This window comes from Atractosteus spatula, chromosome 22 (assembly GCF_055471065.1).
Source record: "Atractosteus spatula isolate fAtrSpa1 chromosome 22, fAtrSpa1.hap1, whole genome shotgun sequence".
In the NCBI taxonomy this organism is placed as follows: domain Eukaryota; kingdom Metazoa; phylum Chordata; class Actinopteri; order Semionotiformes; family Lepisosteidae; genus Atractosteus; species Atractosteus spatula.
Genome location: NC_142727.1, coordinates 8104942 through 8127333, shown reverse-complemented (window position 1 = coordinate 8127333; position 22392 = coordinate 8104942). Strand labels below are relative to the sequence as shown.

General features: G+C 44.8%; 1 protein-coding gene across 2 annotated transcripts; it reads left to right on the top strand.

Moving 5' to 3' along the window:
* Nucleotides 1–481: 481 nt before the first annotated feature.
* Nucleotides 482–19439, top strand: LOC148816726 (hepatic and glial cell adhesion molecule-like). Of its 2 annotated transcripts, XM_088940017.1 has the most exons (8): nucleotides 482–682; nucleotides 7576–7917; nucleotides 10379–10660; nucleotides 13347–13440; nucleotides 14100–14167; nucleotides 15043–15113; nucleotides 15427–15471; nucleotides 16737–19439. In XM_088940017.1, the coding sequence occupies exons 1-8, from the start codon at nucleotides 595–597 to the stop codon at nucleotides 17001–17003; spliced, it is 1257 nt and encodes a 418-aa protein (XP_088796143.1). In that variant the 5' UTR covers nucleotides 482–594; the 3' UTR covers nucleotides 17004–19439. The 2 variants fall into 2 exon arrangements, with proteins under 2 accessions (XP_088796143.1, XP_088796144.1); XM_088940018.1 differs by lacking the exon at nucleotides 15427–15471.
* Nucleotides 19440–22392: the final 2953 nt, after the last annotated feature.

Genomic DNA, 22392 nt, shown 5'->3' with positions numbered 1-22392 from the left:
TGTAGGACACCCATCACTCTGTAGTCCTTCCTGCTCCTGTGTACCTGGCAGTGCCATACAAAACAACCAACCAGAAATTTAGTTGACTTTTCAGTCGGCAAATCACAATTCATGTACCAGCTCAGACCCACGCACGTTATTATGTTTCAGAAAACATTGACATTGTTGCCTTTCCGAATTGCCATTTATAACTTGCAGTGAGGCTTTAAAGAATCGCAGCAGCACAAAGTGAAGGTGGCAAAAACAGTAGCAAATGGCCGACAAGGGTTCGAGATGGCATATTGTAGGAAGGACAGAAAAATAAAAGCAACGCAATGGAAGAATTTCCAATCCTGTCATCTCCTGGCAGTGCAGGAGGGGGGTAGCACTGTGAAGAGAGAGGCTGACCCACTGTGCTCGCCAGAGGCTTTGCAGCGCGCACACACACAGACTCACAAACTCGCAGGCCCCGTCATACACAAGTCCTGTGTGTGCAGGGCTCTCTTGGCAGAGCTCAAGGCTTGCGATCACAGCTCCGAGCAGTTCTCTGGGACGTGCCCAGAGTGGACAAATCATGCTAATTGTCTGGGAGAGAAACCCAGCGCTAAACCCAAGATGAAGGCAGAAAGTGGGGCTTCCTCAGGAGTTTTGGCTGCTTCTGCAGTTTTGTGGATCGTGTGCTTTCTTGCCTTTTCGCAGTCCGGTAAGGAAATCCTCGGAAACGTTCCTCTTTTGCTCGGTTTGTTTTTTCCTGAGACTGTGGGAATTGTCACGTCAGGGAATGTTTTCCCTGGTACAGCATTCAGGGGTGGGAGGAAAAGAGAGGGCACGCACATTTCTCTGGGTATGTAGGTGATCAGACTCAGCCAAATCTTTACTTTTTCTTTGGGGTGTGAGGCGTCTTGAGGTTTTCTTAGCCTTAAAATAAAATCTAATAAAATGTAAAATATTAATTGACAAGGGGTTCCAAGAAATCGAAGAAATTTAATAATTTAAGGATATGTTGGGGTTTTTTTAGAGAAAGCATCCTTTTGAGGTAGTCGCTGAAATAGAAAGGGTTTGCACAGGATATCTGAACCATGGGAAGGTTTTTCATCGCTGATCACTTTTTTATTTGCTTAGAGGTTCTTTTTCCTGGGCTTTTGTCCTGGCAAAGTAACACTTGCGGCCTGACAGGCTCTTTCATAATTAGGAGAGTTTTTCATTCTTTTAGGGAGCCCTGGTGAAACAAAACATTGAAATGCGCCGTATTCATTTTTTGAAAAGACGTCTTATCAGCACCACCGGGGGTGTGAAATTCAGCACATCCCGACACACGATCTGCTACCCACGAATTCACGACACATCAAGACAGGAGCAGCCAACATTTTTTTTTACTGTTAGAAAAACATCCAGGCGTCAAAACAGAGAGAATATTGCCCTAAATTCTCTATTCCCTGTGTCCTAAACCAGTGTTAGTGAGGCGATCTCAGCCTTACGTATTCAAAATAAGTGTGGATTTTAAACAGGTGGAAGGCCAAAAAAGTTTACTTCAGCGGTTTACTGAAGAACGAGTTAAGTGATCCAAGCTTAATCCACGTGGCAAAGTGAATGAAAACATTTCTTTAATTCTTTTCATGTAATTTAAAACATATAATTTATAATTATATGATATTAAGCCTCTACTGCTAATTTGTCCTGTAGCTCAACATCTGTTTCATGTGATCTTTTTTTTTAACACAGAGGGCTTTATCAAAGGGCCTGTTCATGTCAGCATAGCCCCCAGCTTCAAAGATGAATTTGCAGTTTCCATGAGGATTTTGGCTTCAAATTAAGTTTTTTTTTTTTAAATTGACACCTCAGGCCAAGACGCGGCAATACCCTTCTCATGAATAAAACTACCATTGGTGTTTTTAAATAATAATATCCATTAAATAATCATTTTTGGAAAGCTCCATTGCAACACTGGCCAGAACAAATGTTTAAGAAAGGTAACAAACAGTGACAGTAATGACAGACATTGATGTAGGCTCCCTTGTTGATACACTATGTAATTTAATCAGAACACGCTGTTGGCTAATGAATTTCATCTTGCTTCATGTTATTAGAAAAGAAAATAAGGCATTGTATTTAATGTGTGAGTAACTTATTTTGTTAAAATACAGGGAAAATTAGATAACAGGCTTTTCTCTGTCGGTCAGAGGCCTTATTGTATTCACAGCTCTACTGCCTGTAGGATGACAGCACTTTAGCCAGGATTACATTCCTGTCAGGCTGCTTTTGCCTTTAGAGGAATAAACTTGATTCTTTTAACCTACTGTACTTCTGCAAGTCATGCCCTGAAGGGCCTGGACTTGTGGTTCCTCTCCTCGGTACCACAATGGCCTTTTTGTAACAGGGAGCCCAGACCTCAGCTGGTTTAATATGAGTCGTGGTGGAGTGTTGCTAACTCTCAGTACATGTGTTCTACAGACGCTCCCTGTTTCACGTCCATCAGATTTGAAAGCTCTGGAGAAAATAGAATTTGACAGCTGGCTATCAAGCAGTACTATCCCCTGGTGGCCTCTGTTGAAACAATGAGAAAAATAATTTCCTGTGAAACTGTGAAGCTTCTTCGATTAAATGAGGCGATTATTTTATGTAAGGCCCCCTGAATATAGCTGTAAAACTCATAAACTGTTCTTAATCGTAGCTGGGAAGGCCTGAGGATGTAGGAGCTTGCCCAGACTGCCCACATGGGGTTGGGGTGGGGAGCAGCCCATTATGAACTTGCATGGAAAGTGCAATTAAAAGCCAAATGGTTCAGTACAAGCACAATGTAGAATATGCACCTGAACGTGGTTTTAAAAAAAGTGTAACACTGGTTTGGCGTGGAGGTTAGCACAGCTTGTTCTCGGGTTTTGGGTTTGATTCCAGACTGGGGCACTTTCTCTGTGGAGTTTGCATGTTCTGGGTCAGTGTCGACTTATCCGAGTGATGTGCTGCCCCAATACGTTTGTCCCAGAAATACAACTTGCACCCTAGTTGCTTACCAGGAATAAGCAGCTTCCTGATAAAAGATAGATGGTTTTCTAGGCTGCATGGTGATATGGTAGTTAGTAATGCTGATTACCAGCTCTGGGTCCTTGGATTTGATTCAGGAGGGGAGTATGGATGTTTCAGCCAGGCAGAACATCACTTACCCCTGCTATCATCCTGCCTCCTGAAGACATGCTATCCATGTTAATTAGGTATGCTAACTGAGTGGGGCCCCCTTCTCCTTAAACCTGTTGATGCCACTCATAAAATGGAATTCAGACAGAAAAAAAGGACACTATCTCCTCCAACTGACACTTCATAAAAGTCCCATACAATGTAAAGACACCCTGTGGTGCATGTCTGAGCCGTCCATTAGAGCAGACATCAAAGGATTCATCCTCCTGTCTGGATTAGGAGTAGGTTTGCTGCAATGTCAACCCCAGGTTCATCTAAGGAGAACGTGAATATGGTTTTATCTGCTGGTGTGACTCTCCTGCTACATTTGTTCTTCCTTCCCTGTTTACTCTGCAGGGGATGAGTAATTCTGGGGTTAAGATAAGATCACTTTATTGGCCATATACATTTTCTTGTATTAGGAATTTGTCTTTTTGCATACCCCAACTTGCTCTCCATGAGACACACAGACAGGGAGAGAAGCTTGGGGTTCAAAGTGAATGGTCAGCCATTTATATGGCACCCCTGGAGCAGATGGGGTTAAGGGCCTTGCTCGCGGGGCCCAACAGAGTTAATTAGCTACTACGGGAAGGTTGTGGGTTCGAAACCTCGTGTGACACACTGCAGTCGTACCCATGAGCAAGATAGTCCACCCGCATGGCTCCAGTAAAAATACTCAGCTGTATAAACGGGTGAAAATGTAGGCCACTTTGCATAAAAGCTTCAGCCCAGTACAACTGGCACAATAAAACAGTTCCCTTTCATTTGTAAGCTGTTCGGGATCCGATGCCCGTCTGGTGTTCATTTTCTGCACTTGCGGCTCACGGGTCTCCTGGTGATTATATACAGTAAGGTGCTGTCATTCTGCCCAACCTGAGATGGGGCGAGTGAGAATTCGCCCCAGGTTGGGCAGCCTGAGGAACAGTGAGTCTGTCTCCCAATAATGCTCCAGCAGCCTACAGTATATGTCAATATTTTATAATATGTCTTTGTTGTAAATGTCTGTAATATGTCTGTAGATTTTATTTTACTTTTATTTTTTGTTTTGTTTAATGTAAATATCATTACTTTCATTTGCTTTGGCAACACTGATTGTACCCATCGGTCATGCTAATAAAGCACCTTGAATTGAATTGAAAATACTCTGGGATTAGAGAAACATTCTTCCCCAGATTCAGAAATCTAGTCCCAGAGTTCCCATACCTGCCAGAATCACAACGGGTCCCAATCCTACTGGGAGAGGGAGGAGGGAACTCAGTTGAACTGGCAGCCCAGTATGTGATCTCCTGTCACAGCATGAGGAACAGTGAGTCCCTTGAGCACCTTGAATTGAATTGAATTGAAATTGAGAACGCCTTCCAGCAGGCTCCTCTGCTGCCCGGGTGCCAGGCAGGAGCAGCCAGCTGTGGGCACACTCCTCCACGCCCTCGACGGTCTCAGCAGCCAGGCACAGGCAGTGACAGGAGTCTTCCTGCCGGGGAGGGGGGGCGCGGGAGGTCAGCAAAGGCCCAGCCTGCCCAGCCTCAGTCTCTGTCCAGAGGCCCTAGCGACGGGAGTCCTTCTCAGGTGGACCATGAGGCAGCCGTGAAGAAAGGAGGGTGGGGCAGAGAAAGACAGGAACTGGGGGGGGGGGGGGGGGGGGAGGGCGGGTGGTGTTCGCTGCTACGCACGGCCCAGGCCCAGAGGCCGGGCTGGAAATGTAACGTTCTGTTGTGTCATTGTCTTGCGCTGCGATTAGCAAAATCGCTGGGCTCCTGCATCTCGGGCTTTCCAATGGCCAACATTGTCTTTCTCTGAGGGGCCTTTTCTCGGGCTGCCAGAGAGGAAATCAGTCCAACAATCCCGGCCTTTGTTCCCGCAGCCTGGCAACCCCCGTCGCACTCTGCAAACCGTTGCCGGGGCGCTGTAGCGATGCCCGCTGTGCCACACAAACTCGCTGCCGTCAAACCAGCCCTGGCATACACGCGAGGGTGCCAGTGGCCCACTCCACGACTGGAGACAAGGGCCGGCAGCCAATCGGGAGTGCTGGAATGTGGAGAGTGTCTCTTCTAGGACACTAATCTGCTTTTCCTGCTTATTCCCTTAAAAAAAAAAAAACACTTCACCGCCTCATTGATTCCGTGAGGGTCCCAGGGACACAAGCGGTACAGGCTCTGAGTGGTTCAGTCAAGATCAGGAGAATCCGCAGACCCTCGTGTGACACAACCCCCCCTTGGGCACTGTGCAGCATAATCCTGCAAGCACTGAATGACTAATGTTTACTTTATGCTGGACACCCCAGTAGCTGTTGTTATTGCTTGCTGATTTACTGATCTTCTGACCTGCGCAGATAATCTAAAGCAGGGGTCCCCAACCTTTTTTGTCAGCTGAACCCCTTCAACCCAAATTATTTGCCTCAAGTACCCCCTTGAGATTTTAACTAAATCAAACCTTTCCATAAATGTGGAGAAATGCTTAAGCAATCCACTTAACACACTTCTTTTCACTTTGTAAAATGTTAATATTCCTACTGTTGTTTTTCTTATTCTTATTACTACAATGTTATTCATTAATAGAGCTATTTAATTTGACGTTGACATTACCATCTGACGAACCCCCTGCCGTCCCGTCACGAACCCCTAGGGGTCCGCGAACAACCGGTTGGGAACCCCTGATCTAAAGGAAGGGGATCTCCTCAGTCTGGAGAAGGAGGGGACTTGACCCAAGCCTAGAATATCTTAACAAGGTGAACCCAACGCATTTACTTTACGCTCTGCAACAAAATGAGAAAGTTGGACCACAACTGATAAAAACTCTGGTATAACTCTGATAATAAACACATTGACAAAAGACAAGGACTGGCTAGCAGCGCACCTAACAATAATCTGTCCTGATCAGCACATGCGTGCGCTGTAGGTATCTGTGGGACTGTACCTCAGGGCGTGCAAATTACATTGCGGTGCACCGTGCCGTGGTGAGTCCCAGTGTCTAGGACTCATTTCACCTGTCTGTGTGGAGCTTGCATGGGAGTTTCCTCTCGTTAACTGTTCCCTTCCATCTAGGCGTGCAAGGCAGGTCTGTCTTCATGCCAGGCTGGGAATCTAAATGCAAACCTGCTTAAATGATTAAATTAAATTTGGTTAGTCAGTTACTCGCTACTGATTTTCGGGCTTTGCTGCTCCAGAGCTCATGCTTTTGTAAAGTATTGCAAAGTCAGCGTAGAATTTTTAACTGTAACTGTAGTGACAGAAAGGGATCAGATGGATGTTGATTTTTGGATCAAAAGGGGAAGAGCACTCGAAATGGGATTAGAGCACGTGTCATACTCAGGTTTTTTGGGGGGCTCTAGGCAAGACCGTGGAAAGGGGTCCCCTCAGATCAATATTTGCACACACACTACTATTATTAGCTCCCATCACAACCTTGTTTTATTATTTAGAACAAAAAAATAAAATTCTATACCAAGAAAAGTTTTATTAATCAGCTTTGAATAACGCATAACAACGTATAAACAAGAACACAAGGCACCCATTTTACAAAATGGTAAAATGATAACATATTTTAACATTGAAAGCAGTAAAAAGGAGCATTAATAACAACAAATCATGATAAACAGGATACTTCTAAATTTGAGCAAATCAGAACTTAAAAAGTACCGCACAGGAAATTTGCAGAAAGGAATTGCAGAAATATGAAATTAAGTAAGGAAAAAAAACAAGTGCACTCAGTAACAAGGGATGTGTGATCAGTAAGGCTGAGCAGATGGGGGAATTTTTTTAAATAAACTTTCTCGAAATCAATTTGCCTGCATTTTCGACAAATTTCGGTAAATTCTAATTCCCTTTGAGCTCTGAAAAGCTGCTCTCCGCTCCTGCCGCTGTCACTGGGAGAGCGCCTGCAATCCGAAGGGCTACGGGTTGGGTTCACAACAACCCCGTTTAATGAATGTCAGGAGAAACCGCAAGGAAAACAATGCATTATAATGCCGATTACGTATAATCATCATGCACTCAACACCACTCAAATTCACAGAAGAGTCGTTTGTACTGTACGTTCGCTTTCACGTTCGCGCCAATTTTTAGCCAACTGCGGGAAATGTGTATTGTGTATTTTTGTGTATTATTACAATGACTTGATTAGGCGTACAGTACTTCTGGTTGGAGATCGTCTATCATGCTCTTGTTTTCTGCACGACAGACACATTAAGTACTCGATTATGATTGGTCCTGTTTTGGACTGGGCTTCCATTAGGAAGATCAACAGCAGCAACAGAAAGAGCCACTATAGGGCACTTTTTATTTCAATATATTGTGTTGCACGTTGAGGGGACCCCTGGTGGCCTCAGGGCCCTAGGCAGAGCCTAGCCTGGTGGTATAGTGGTACTGGAGCTTGAGAAGTTGCAGGGGTGGCCTGACAGGCTCGTCTCTGCTCTCCGGACCGGCCCAGGTGCGGTGAAGGGGGTGAACATCACGAGCCAGGGCTCTCTGATCCGGGGCACGTTGGGCGGCGTGGCTCTGCTCTCGGTGCGCTACACCAGCACCAGCTCCGACCAGCCCGTCATCAAGTGGCAGCTGAAGAGGGACAAGCCGGTGACGGTAGTGCAGTCCATTGGCACCGAGATCATTGGGAACCTGCGGTCCGAGTACCGGGACCGCATCCACGTCTTCGAGAATGGCACCCTGCTGCTGCACAACCTGCAGCTCTCGGACGAGGGCACCTACGAGGTGGAGATCTCCATCACCGATGACACCTTCACGGGGGAGCACCACATCAACCTCACGGTGGACGGTAAGACACTTGGCACAGGCTGAGCAGGCACTGCTGGGGGTTCTGAGATCTGAGAAAGTGTTTCTGAATTCATTCCCTCCTTCTCCTTCTTCTCCTTCTCCCTCTCCCTCTCCTTTTCCTTCTCCCTCTCCCTGACACACAGCCATGTAGATCTTGCCGTGTTCTTTTTCACAGCAATTTCACTGTGCTTTTACAATGGAATAGCACTACTGGAAACTACTACAAATAACAAGCAAATTTTTCACAGAAACTTCAAACTCCAGGGCCTAAATACCTGACGTCCCTCTGGATCTGAGATTGCGTGCCCTTTCACATTCTATAGCCCAGTTCCAGATGGTTTATAGGCCTAAAAGGATGCACATCTCTCTGGGCCACTGTAAAATGTCACCACACAATCAGCCGTCAACCGAACCGAGTGACAGCCAGTCTCCAGCTACAAGCTCTGTGGCTCTTGTACAAGCCCACAGGAGAGGGCAGGGCTCCAGGACGGGTGCTTTCAGATGCCTAGCCTGGCTTCTGTTGGCCTTTTGCAGAAGCTTATGAAACACATGTACTTTTATTTTTAGAAATCATCCGAGGCTCCCAATGAATGGAAGTATGAAAAAGCGAAAGAAAGAGATTACTCATACATCGAAAAGGCTTTTTAACGGCTCCTGGAAACATCTACTGGAAATTTGACTTTTGTCTTGAAATTTGACTGACTTTTGTCCTGAACCACGGATTTTACCCTTTCTTTCTCTTTTGCTCATCTTCGATTAGTGCTCTCATGTTAGCCATCTCTCTTGCACTTTCCTGCTTCACTGTCTAGAATGCAGAAGGCCAATATAGTCATTGACTGTTATAACAAACCCCTCACACAGTGGATCTGAGCTCGTTCCACCAGGATATTGATTTCGACTACCTGGATTTAAGTGTAATAGAACATAGTAATAGTTATCCTTTATTTCCACAGATGCTAACCTGCTTAATTTCGACTAGTGATTGTATACTGATGCAAAAAAGAAACGCAACACCTCCTCCTCCACACTCTGGCCCTCCCGTCTGCGTGGAACAGGCTGAAGAGTGACTCGTCCGTGAAGAGGACCTGATGCCACTGCTGACGAGTCCATCGCAGCCTCTGTCTGGCCCAAGCCAGTCGGGTGTGACGTCTAGGAGGTGTGAGCAGAGGGGCCCTGACAGGTCGCCTTGCTCTAAGGCCAGCAGCATGGAGCCTCACTGTCCTGTCACTGATGTGGGCATTGCGTCTGCCGGCAGTTTCAGCAGCAGAACGGGTGGCAGATCTGAAACGATCTCTCAGACGGACCAGTCTGATATGTCGGTCCTGCTCAGGTGTGGTCACTCGAGGGCGACCGGATCTTGGACGGTCATCTGTCCTGCCGGTCTGCTGAAACCTTCTCTGCAGTCGGGACACAGTGGAGCGGCTTACTCCATAGTGTCTGGCAACGCTGGCACATGACATGCCTGCCTGCAGCATGCCAGTGGCCCTCTCCTTGCTTCTGGCATTATGAAATGCACAGAAAACTAACTAAGTGTGGCCTTTTTCTTGCAGTGACCTAATTTGAATTAAGGTCTTTTTAAAGGTGACCTGATCAGGCATTGTTCCACCTGGACCTCATTGGGTAAAAATGCACCTAACAAGCTTTTGTGTGATTGGCAAGTTGCAATGCCTCACTGCACAAGCTGTATTGCTGGTCAGAGGGCTTAAAACAAATTGACAACTTTTTATGAAAGTACATAAGCTATAACTATAGTATTCTCATTCCAGAAAATGTTGCATTTCTTTTTTCCATCAGTATATATTTTACCTTATTTTTTCATCCCGCATGCATCTGATGTATCCATCTCACACACACCGATGACCTAATTTCTCTTTTTTTCTAAATTGTAAAAATTACTTAAGCTGCCAGCCTGACTGTCTCATCTTATGCATGCATGTCTCTTGTTTGTTCATGTTGTGTTTAGTGTGTTATGTTTTGTGTTATTTCTTGTACCTGCCTGCAATGCAAACTTCCCATCTGAGACAATACAGGAAGGAAGTCAGGCCAGCAGCCAGGCCAATAAAAGAAGAAAGCGAGCAGCTGAATCCTGTGTTCTTACGCAGCTTGAGAAGCTAAGTGTATCCCTATGGGTCTGTCTGCAGACCAGCAGATGGGTTTGAAGATCTGAAAGCTTCATAATGATTGTGGCAATCTGTTGTGCACACTGGTGTTCAAGAGGATGTTCAAAAGTGCAGAATTTCACAGGTGCAACAACAGTAAAGAGTAGCCTAGTCTAGGCACAGAAAACAGATCGCACAGAGCACAGGCAATACAGATAAGCAGGAGAAGACCAAAAAGAATTTGATTTTGTGTTTTCTTTTTAGTTTGGGTAAAGATCTGGGCCTTCTGTCCAGTTCGAATTAGCGGCGTGCGTTGTGCACCACAGCGCGAAGGTCTGAACCTCCTGTCGTCTGTGCCCGCAGCCCCCGTCTCCAAACCCTACATCCACACGGTGGCGTCGACGGTCCTGGAGCTCAGCGAGCACTTCGCGCTCAACTGCTCGCACGAGAACGGCACCAAGGTCGTCTACAGCTGGCAGAAGGGCGGAAAGCCCCTGGCCAACGACTCGCGCCTGCAGCTGTCGCCGGACCAGAAGGTCCTGACCATCGCCCGCGTGCTGATGTCGGACGATGACGTCTACAGCTGCACGGTGGAGAACCCCATCAGCAGCATGAAGAGCCTGCCCGTCAAGCTGACTGTCTACAGTGAGTAGGGACACTTGCTATAGGTATACATAGAGAGCTTGGTGCACTGGAGCTACTGTGGGGGTGATCATGGCATGTGGCAGAAAGGTGCGGAGGATCTGTACTACAGAGCAGGGCATCCCAAACCTAGCACTTCATGGACCTAACAATAAGCTCCATTTGAACTCTTCCATTGTTTTCAGTTCCTAAACACGGTCTCCTTCTATCTAACACGTTTCTTAAGCAGCTTAAAAATCTCCAGCCTTTGGGCCGAATAAAAACAAACAACTTGCATAGGTTGCAGCCAAGCAGCTTGTCAGCTCAGTGGAGGTCTCATTGAAGTCAAGAGCTCGGCTGCGATGAAAGGATTGGGAACCCCTGCTGTAGATACCCTGCAGTTTTACACGGGTGCCACAGTTCTTTCTGCAAATTACTACAGCAAACACATGTGAGCAGAATATTCTTAAATGTTCCGTGATCCTGTGATGAACTACACTGTAAGAAAAGTGCTGGTTCCAAGCACTCTACAGAGGAAACCTGTCCCAGGTTATGTACGTCTCCTGACAATGACAGCTCTTCTGTGTAATTCTACAGGAGAGGCACACCAGCACTTTAAGTAAAAAAACCAAGGTGAACCCTGTGAAACCAGATAATCCTTGTGGTAAGATTGTATAATCACAGGATGAATACTTCTGGGATGTGTCAACAGTCCAGTGTTGGAGCATTTACAAAACACCACAGAGTAGTTGCCCCGGGAATACTAAGGCAACAATCCTCCTAAACTGTCCCGTAATTCCATTTGTTGTAACATGTTGTATTCTGTATAAACACACAATATTTTCAGAAGGGTACAACATTATTGCCTCTACTTGGAGATAGAATAGGGGTTGAGTGATTTTAAAAGTGTGTAACAGTAGCAGCCCACAAGAGAATTCACAGACCTGTGCAAGATTCACTAAATTAGCCTGTTGTTACATCAAAGTTACTGTGGGAAGCAGACCAAATCACCTGCTTAAGAAGGCTCAGGCCTGGCTGCATTTTATTTGCTTACTATCACCAGGGCGAGAGAAAGCTGTCTATTCTAGATTGGCTTCTGATTTCATGGTGAGTGAATGTGGCTGAAATCAGGGCTGACATCTAGCCAGTGATCCGCTCTAAGATAACAGGCAGAGAAGGGAAATGCGTGTATCTGTAAGATAAAAGCCACTGAGAGCTAAACCGGACTGAAGGTCTCAGAAGCCACCAGGAGCCTGGGAGCCCCCTGAGTGCACCCCTCTAGGCAAGAGAGAAAGGCTTTCGGCTGTGTTGCTTTGAAGGGAGAAGTGGACGCCTTAGAAGTGACGCCCTCTTTCACTTCTTTGCGCACTGCACTGCGTTTCCTGAACCAGGGAGACAAGGCCTGCATTATACCCCAGCCAACAGGCTACAATAGCAGTGACACCTCGTGACTTCGGACCACTTTTATCAGCCTGCAGGACTGAAATCCACTGCACAATGAAGCAGCTATCAATTCCCATCCAGCACACGGGGCTCGGAGAGGGCTTCTGGTAGGCTGACTCCACTGTGCAATAAAACTGCTTTGGGAAATGGAGGAGGAAGCAATTCAGCAAACAATCTTGTGGAATACTAAAAAGAGCCGCTCCAACCTCAAAGGATTTATTTATTTTCTTCCTTCAGGGCATTCTACCAAAGCTGAAAGAATCTAGGCTTGGGTGCGGATGGGCCTCTTTCCTGCTCCATTCACCTTCAGAACACAAAAATTTAGTACCAGCAAGACATAAGGCTCCATAGCTGTTATATAAGGAAGCTCTGAGCCTTCCATTCTTTCAACTTAATTGGTGCCTTGTCTTAATTGTGCTGTAACTTTAGCTAAGGACTGGACAAATTGCTCATGTGCAGCTAGCCTTTTATTTGTCCAAGGACACGAACTCAAGCCCCTGGAATTCCCCCTTTTCCAGCTCACAGAACGGTTGAATGCTATTTAGCTCACGGAAATGTGGTTCCAACTAAAAACACGACATCACAAAGCACTACAAATTCTGCACGAGAGCAGCGGCTCTTGTGAAACAAAATCAGGCTGCGATTTTACATCTGTCACTTTATCTCGCGTGGCGCCCACCTGTGCTGAGCACGACCTGAAAGCTCTGTGCGTTGCCGCTGTATGCTCGCAGTGCACGGCAGATGTACGAAATGCAAATGAGGCAACGAGCTGTGAAAATCGAAACGCACACCAATTGAAATTGGCTGGGCCTAAAACACCATAGTGATGGCCAAGGTTGATACGCAGCTCAGAGGTTTATGAAGAGTTGCAAGTCAACCACCAGACTGAAGCCAAGGGGATGCAGCTCCTCCACAGGCTGCGCTGATGCTGCGGGGTGCCGTGTGATGATCGCCTGCTGTGTGTGAGCTCTGCTGGGTGCCACTGTGTCCTCTTGCGCTGACAGCCTGGGGCCTGGGGCCTTCACAGAGTCTCGACGCCTCGCGCACACATTGTTCCCCGGTGAATTTTATTTTTATTTAGTTTATCTGGTGCTACTACGATGCATTTCCCGGAGCCCCAGCGTTTTAGAAAAGAAAGAAGGCAGGTGTGATCTGGTTCCATAAAAAAAAACCCCGCCATTGACGGCGCAGTCTGGCGTGAGTGGAGCACCCTGGGAGTCTCCGGTGGCAGTGCAGGCCGGCCTGACCGCCCCCTGTTTCCCCGCAGGACGCAGCTCGCTCTATATCATCCTCTCCACCGGGGGCATTTTCCTCCTCATCACCCTGGTAACCGTGTGCGCCTGTTGGAAGCCATCCAAAAAGTAAGGCCTGCTCTTGTTTACTCTCACATTTGCAGTTTGAGGTTCTATGCCAGTGAGGGACAGTGGACAGTTGGCATTCACCTACTGCTCATTTCTCCCACCAAGGAGGAGGGAAATTGTTCCTCTACAGATCACTGGGGAATGCTTTCAGTGATTTCCTGTAGAGTGTTTTTAATTGCTACAGGGTTTTATCGTGTTTGCATCTTACATCTAATTTGCCTATCCACCGTCTCCCACAGGCAGTGTCCAGGTTCCTATAAATCTCCATGCTTGGTCTTGCCCTGGTTTCAGAGCACTCAGCTGCACTTACTGCTCTCTTACCATGGTGCAGCCCTGTAAATTTTCCCTCATACCCTGAAAATCAGGCCCTGCTTTCCCAAAAAATAAAGCCAAATTTGTCACCAATGTTACAAATAAAATGTATGTATTAGGTAAGAATTATTTGGCACTGTTTATATACCAGTGTAAAATTGTGTTATTACTCTACATTAATGAAAATACATTTTTACAGTACAGTTACTTCACAATACATTTATTAATTGGTAAGACCAATGTCACTGTCATAGCGATGAGTGTTTTATATGATGACAGCACTTCTGAATCGTGCCAGGAGGCGGATGTTCTGACATCTTTTGGGCCTTTCCTTTGTGGCGTTCCAGGGACAAGCAGCAGACGGACAAGCAGGGATCCTCGGAGTTTATGGAACAGAATGATGCCAAGCATGATGGTAAGCAATGCTGAGGGACAGCACACAGCCCAGAGAGCCTCACTCACTTCATTACAGGCTTAAAATCTCACAAGACCCAGCCACCCTGAGACAAGGGGGCACCGCTCAAGAGCCTGGGAGCTCAAGCATCTTTACTGCGCTCTCTGGCAAGGGGAATAATGGACAATAGGGGTTGTGGGAGGCAGAGCTTTGCACAGAGAGGTGTGGGAGTATGGAGCAAGACACACGGTCAAATTAATTAGCTACTAACAACTGTTAGTAGTTGCCCAATCAACTGATTGGGCTGGATGAATCCAATGGCCTCTTTTGTTTCATAGCCTTTCTGATGTTCTTCAAAATATCTTTTCAAACAACTTCTGTTTCAGGGTTTTTTCAGGTAGATGACAGCTTATTGCCTCCCAGAAGAGCCATAAACCTCACATTCTGTGGTATTTGGTTAACAGCAAGTGTGAAAAACGCTATTAAATTTAACAAAGTTAAAATTGATTTTTTAGTACCAGTTGATTTTCTTTTGATTGCTTTTTCCTTCTTCGGTGTCTGTTAGCAGCTGCTGTACACAAGCGAAAGCAGGCCTCAGTGATTATATTGTAGTCTCACACCTGTGCGTGTTATTTCTTTAACACGTTTCGACGAAAGCGAAATTTTCAGATCAGTGAGCGATGTCCTTTCTCCTCTTCTTGTGCGAGTAGGCACCCACAGAATAAAAATCATCAATAAGAAACCAAGTGCTCTTGCCCACACTGTAAGGAGGTCATCCTCTGTTGCTGGTGCTGCGATAACGGGGTTATATTGTGGATGACTAGAGCAACGCTGATGCCGGTGGTAGAGAACTTGGAGGACAGACAGACTTTCACTATGCCTTTTCATTTCTCCAGCGGACTCTGTCCTGAAACCAGCAGAACATGAGCGCAAGAATCCAGTGGCCTTGTACATCCTGAAAGAAAGGGTGAGGGTTTCATTTTTTGCTTCAAAAAAGGATTTCTCTTAACTGTGCGAAAAGAAACCAGAAGTCAAAAGATGATATATACAGGCATACGTATTGCATTTGTCGTCTAAGCAAAGTGATATTTTTCTAGCTTGACCAACACACCTGAACGTGTTTTCACTTTTCCCTTTGGAGTTGCAAAAACGAGCCCCTCCACCCCCAAGCCTCAGAGCCATGGTGTGTAAAACGCTTTCACCTCTCCTGAAAACGAAAGGTGAGATAGCAGTGCTGCAGCAGTGGATGACACCCTAATCCTGCTGTTTGGTGCTTACAGAGACCAGACCCCCCCAGGAAGTGCATTGACATGCCAGTGCCTCAGGTAGGGTTTGTAAAATAGTGTGGGGTCCATCAGTCTTCTAATCGCATCTTTACTGCTGATCCATGTTCATTGTGTCCTGCCTTTCATCCCAGCTCAGCCTGCTCAAATGTTGGCAGCAATCAGGTTTGGCTGACTCTTCAGCTGCATGCCCAGCACTGGCAATAATGAATAGTCCTCACACATATATAGTGCTTTTCTGGACATTCCACTCAAGGTGCTTTACAGGTAATGGGGACTCCTCTCTTCCACCAATGTGTAGCCCCACCTGGTGATGTGACACTGTGCTCACCACACACCAGCTATCAGAGAGGAGAAGAACAGAGTGATGAAACCAGTTTGGTCAGGACATTGAAACAGGACCTCGGTTTTACGTCGGATCCGAAGGACGGTGCCTTTTTACAGTATAGTCACTATAACGGGGCATTAGGACCCACACAGACCACAGGGTGAGCGCCCCCTACTGGCCCCACTAACACCACTTCCAGCAGCAGCCTTAGCTTTCCCAGAAGCCCTCTCATCCAGGTACTGACCAGGCTCACACCTGCTGCGCTTCAGCGGGCTGTGAGTCACATGGTGATATATCTGAAGGCACATGGTGGCTCAACAACATGGTGATGTTGCTGAGCCCTTCTTGTCTGATAAAGTCAGGAAAATTCAACAGAGCAAATCTACACTCAGCAGGCAACACAGAACAGCTCAGACCTCGGGCTCGAGAGAGACAAACCTGGCCAGCATTCGAAGGCTTGTGTAGAGGGTTTCACAGCATGTCGTGACTGCGACTTACTGTCATACAGTAGACTAGCGTGACATTGCTTGAGACATTTGCATGTGCATTTACATGTCCTGAACCCTCTGATTCAGCACAGAGATAACAGCCAAATCTCTTGTCATTAGTGAAATGTTATATTTTAAATATATCGTTGTTTTTCAACACATTACATCTGCATGTTTGAAGAGACACATGCTGTGCATCTTGGTTTTAAAAGAGATGTACTGTATAGCTGCATCAAAGCCTTTAAATTATGTAATTACATGATAGGTGATAGGAAATTATTCTTGATAGCTTGATAGCTGAAAATAAATCCTGTAGCTGATTAAATAAGCCCGTTATCGCAATATTAAAATTTGCTATAACATAGTCGTCATTTGCTAAGCAGTAGAAACCCTTGTATCTGATACACCTGTCCTTGGAAGTACAGTATAACCATTCCATCTAAGTCAGATTTCTCACATGACAGTGACCAGAGGTGTCTGTTTCATTGCAGGACTCGCCAGACACCGAGGACGAGTCCCCTCCCAATTCCCGCATCCCGTCGGAGTCCGGCAGCCCCCCCAGCTACTCCTGCACCCCTCCCCCCTCGTCCCGCTCCCCAGACCCGCCCGCGCGCTCGGCCCGCCGGTACCCCCGCTCGCCTGTGCGCACGCCCCCCCACGCCCGCAGCTCGGGCCGTGGGGTGCGCTCCCCCGCAGGGGGGGTGCAGGTGATGCATGAGCAGGAGGAGGCCACCTCCCCGCCAGAGAGCCACACTTAGAGCCGGCCTCCGACCTCCGACCTCCGACCTCCGACCTCCGACCTGCCGCCCACCTTGTGCCATTTCGCCGGCTCAGAAGAAAGACATTCTTGTTTTTTATGAATCTGTATGTGTGTGTGTATACTGTATATATTTTTTTCAGTTTGGCGTTTTGTGTACAAGGTCAGGAAGGCCGCTACACAGTTAGACTCTATTGCTCACACTCCCCCTACAATTACTGAGTCCTCCTGGCCTCCCCGGCTTTGCTCTGGATTCTGGATTCTGGACTGGGCTCTTTAGAGAATCGGGCTCTTGCTCCCGAGTACTGTCCCTTCCTCCCCTACATCAGAAGGACGATGTGGGTCTGATCTCTGGTCATTCATTCAAGCTCCTTGACCTTCCCCATTGCATCAGTATCCAACTCCTCCTGTCCAGCCTACCTGTAGATGTAGAGTTAAAGTTCCAGATATTCTTTTCTTTCTCCAGTGTTAGTCTGGACCTAAAATTTCTCTCCCCAAGGATTGTAATTGCCTGGATCTATGAGACTGTAAATCTTTACAGAACATGAAGAACTGTAAGGATTCATGCAAGCATTTAAGCAGTTTAGTAGGGTGGGGACTGAACAGCTGATTGTTCCCAAATTCATTTTCCTTCGCCATGATATGTACTTGTTTTGTCAATTTGCTGTTTTGGTTTGACAAAACAAAAGACAAAAATCTTTAGAGGCCACTTTCTGCAATGCATCTCATCAAAAACTTTCCTTTAACTGTTCTATTTGGAATATACAGGAAAAGCAAATGTATCTTTACCCAAGACTAAGAGCTTTTTCATAAAAAAAGGCTTTGTCTCCACTGACTTTTCAGTTTACCTGCAGCATGTGGCTTCCTTGATATAAATGACTTTTTTTCGTGCATGTGTCTTTCAGGTGAGTAAAAACAGGCCTTTCCCCATTTTTCTGTCCCTTCACGTTGATTTAAAGGTTGAGACAAACTGCTGATGTCCTTGATGACAGAGCTGACTAAGATCAAGGATATTAATTAAGAGTATATGTAATACATGCTACATGCATATTGAAACCGTATATATTAAATATATTAATATATCAGTATATATTAAAAAGATATAGTGCTGTGAATGTGACATCACACCGAGAGAGAATATAGGTGTACAAATCCATAGTGGCAGATTATATTGCAAACTGTGAACAGAAAAGACAGAGTGAGTCTGAGCTCTCTTTCATGACAGTCTGGCCCATCTCCTCAGGGCGTTGTACATCAAAACAAATGAAACCACAGAGGCTTAAAATGAAGACTTGGATTCTATTTAGGCCTGGCCTAATCTGATCAGAACAATGCTGCCTCTCAGAGAGTTCCAAACACTGCTTATTTTTTCTTTGTGTGTTGTATTTGATTTGATGTTAGTGCGAAATAAGACATATGTCAGTTTAGAAAAGCATGATGGGGTTCCACTGTAGTCTGGATTTGTAAAGCATCGTGAACTGCCTTTCCAGAACTGAACAAGAACTACCCTGTAACTTGGATATCTGGGTACATGAGCTGGATGCACATTATTGTCTGTTTCACCTAAACTGTACACTAAGACGGCTGACATTTTTAAATGCATTCATGCGCCATTCTGTTTTGAATTTCCCCACATCCCTCTATTTCTAAACAAAACTGTGAAAACACCGGTATACAGTGTTGGGTTATACTGTAGCAATATTGAAATTGGTGTCAGAAAACATAGCTTAGCTGCTCTAAATCTCTATTTTTTTTAACAACACATTAAACAGTACTTCCTTGTCTGGCTAGATAAAAGGTGCAAAACTGAGCTGAAACAGATTATAGTCAGCATGCTCATGAGCTAGAAAATGCTTTCTGTTTCTTTCAATCGTGACTGGGGAGTAATCATATTTTATCTTTGAGAATACCAATAAGATGATAATTTGAGCACACTATTGCTTTTCCTCTTGAATGTTGACAGGAAGAACCAAATTACACTAATTGGTTAATGAGTTTTTAAAGAGTGTCTTACATTGGCATTTTAATAGAATGTATTACCACATAATTTCAGTTCCATTTTTCCAATTAAAAAGGTTTTGATTGAAATGGAAACCATTTAAAGAGCAATATTAAAAAAACTATCTTAGTTGTCTATATTGTTGTGAACATATGTACCACAAGGGAACCCTATGAAACTTTTTGAAGTCATATCCTTTATACTTTAGGATAATGTATGTATATATTTATATATAAATTTACATTGTATGCATTTTTGTTTAATCAAACTAACCTACCCCTCTGTAGCCAGAATATAATTTGGGAATGAAACGTAATTAGCTAATTTCTATGGGTTTTAGATCTAGCTGTTGTTTAAAGAACAAAGAAATCATTGTGGAAGCAAAAAAGTATTGATTTTTCAAAAAGCAAAATAAAGGCAAATATTATTTCACTCTCCACATGCATTTATGCCGACTTTCTGATTGAAGTCTTTTGCTGCATTTGGATTGTCTGGTGTCTGGGGCTCACTATGACTCATGAAGCACTTCTCCCCTGTGGTGTAAGAGCATGCACAGGCTCAAGTTCCCTGATCTACAGGATGTGCATGCTAATCTCTCATTTTTCTCTGCATGGCTATCCCACTGCATCTTATGCTCGTTTGTCTGCACTTACACCTGAAATGAGTATTATATTACCAGCTGGGCATGGTTTTTTGGCAAAGCATATTGTGTGGGCACCCAGTTCCCTTGCATCAGTTATAAAGTAGCATCAAAAATTAACCCTACTCTTGCTTTGCCAGTGATTTGTATTTCCCTATTCTAAACAGGTCCCTCATTTATTCACCCTTGTTGATTTATTGATGTGGACTAGCTGGGCGCTGTCCTTGACACCCTTATCAAGGCAGCTCATTAGTGAATTTGCAGTTGCCCTGGGGAAGATAATGCTGATGTTATTGCCCTTGAATTAATTCAAAGGTCCTCCTTCATCGGAGTGAGAAGGATGGAAACATTTAGCCAGTAAGGTTTTGTTTCACTGCACAGCCAGTCCTGAATTAGCTTAGCTAATACCCATGTTCTCAAGAGCCATGCCATTCAAATACTTTGCATACACGCTTTTCAGCCAATTCCAACAATGAACTTACCTGTCAATCTCTTAGTCAATAGATGACTTTTTCCTAAGGTGCAGGAGGAGTCTGGTCTCCTGTATAACCCTGAATTCAGCTCAGGGCAGGTTATAGACACTCACTTCCAATCACAGACACCTGGGAAGCATAGGAAGAGCAATCAGTATTATCTCCCTGCAGGTAGGACAATTATGAGTCTGTGCATGTGTTAATGTGTAGTAGCTGTCTGTCTATACTTGAGTCTGTGTCTATAGAAAATAAAAGAAATTTTAGTGCTCTACAATAAAGAAAGAAATGACTGTTTTTTGATATTGTTAATATTGTTTTTTTGTGATTTGGATCTGGTAATCTTGCGAACATTTGTTAGTAAAAGTTACAAATGGGAGGAGGTCTCATGCTTGTAAAACAGTATTTATGTCTATGACTTGTTTAGTTTTTAGCTCCTGGGTAGGTTATTTCACTCTTTAATAAGTATTGCTTCTCCGATCTGTTTATGAACAGCACTTTCCAAGAAACACCTTTTCCAAGAGACCAATAAGAGCTTTGTCTGTTATCTGGATTTTAAACAGTTATTACAGCTGCCTTTTTTCTAGTTCCACCCAAAGAGAACTTTTCCAAAATGAAGATACTGGTGCCTTTGTTGAGTGAGTACAATTCACCTTTTCTAACCTGGCAATCATCAAAACCCCTATATGGGATTTGTGCTCATGAGAAATTGCTTTGCCCTCTATAATAAGCACTTGGTGCTGCAGGAGGTACATCTGCACTCCTGAAAGTTTCCTATTATAGACTACTGGAGCTCAAATAATAATATTCCCATTATTTCAGTATAATGAAGTACAGAACTGCCACTTTCAATACGACAATATTGTCATGCTGAAGTGCAGTTATGTTAAATAGTTTAAAAAGAATGTATGGTGAAATTGTTATACTGTAAAATCTGTATATGTAAGAACTGACAGCAGCATTAACGCATTGATTAAAGTGCAGATTATTGCTGAAAATTAACAGATTTACTTGCCTGTATTTTTCGATGAGACAATACCAATAACATGTAAAATGCATGTTTCCATCAACCAAGAGGGGATTTTCTTTGACTGGTTATGCACCAGCTGCAGTGAATTTCCAGTGCTCTGTCCTGAAAGGAAACTGTCTTAATGACTGTGTTAATTTCTTAATTTACAATCTACTTTGCATTCATCAGCAATGGACATATACAAGTGTAGATACTCTGGGATAAGAAATATGATGCTCATACGTATAGAAGCAGATGGACAATCTCAATGTGACCATTTTTTGTTTTAATTAAACATGGTGGCATAGTGGGTAGCGTTACAGCTATGGGTTCCTGTGTCTCCTTCTGTGTGGAGTTTGCATGTTCTCTCTGTCTCCTCCCACAGTCCAAATACATTGCAGGGCTAGGCTCTGGCTCACTGCAACATCTTAGGATGAAGAGGGTGCTGAAAATGGGAGGATGAATACGAACAATTGATTCAAGGGAGTTCTGTTGACTTTGGCTCCACCTGCTGGAAAGTTTAGATTTTTTCCACTTTTTAAAGCTTTGGCAAATACTGAAGCTTACTTAATAAAGTGATGTTGTTGTTATTATTATTATTAAATCAGTGGTTCCCAGTCCTGGTCCAGGTGACTCACACCAGGTTTTCCTTCAAGCCCACCTTCATTAGATAGCTGAAGCCTTACTTGATCTAAGAAGTTGCTGCAATTGAATATTTGCATGTTGTTTCTAGTCACAAGTTTGGGATTTTATTTCACTTACATAATACAGTGATTAAAGCTACACCTTGTTTAAGAGGTGGGAGTAAACAGTTCAATCTTATTATGATCAAGTCAATGAATTGTGGCACCGAGGGCTGGGCTGGAACATAAAACAACAGGTGTTTGGGTCACCAGGACCAGGATTGGGAACCAGTGGCTTAAACCTTATAGCTACCTTGCTTTTCCATACTTCTTTGTGGGATCTTGTTATTATTTTGGTTTTTCGCACTATGATATAGTGCAGTGTTAGAAGGGCTGATCGCCGGGGATGCTGCCGAAACCACAACGCCTTTTGAACAAGACTGCAAAGCATGGTCAGTCACCCATCGGGCTTGACGCCAAGTTACCTGGCTGTGAAGAAATTGTGCTTCAAGGCTGGGAGATGGAGAGGCCCTGCTTTGTTTGAAGTTGTTTGTTTGTCCTCCCTGTGTTTTAAGAGGCTGTACTGCCTGACATGAGGAGTTTTGCATGAGGAAATCCAAGGGGACTGGTAATTCATTCCGACTGGATT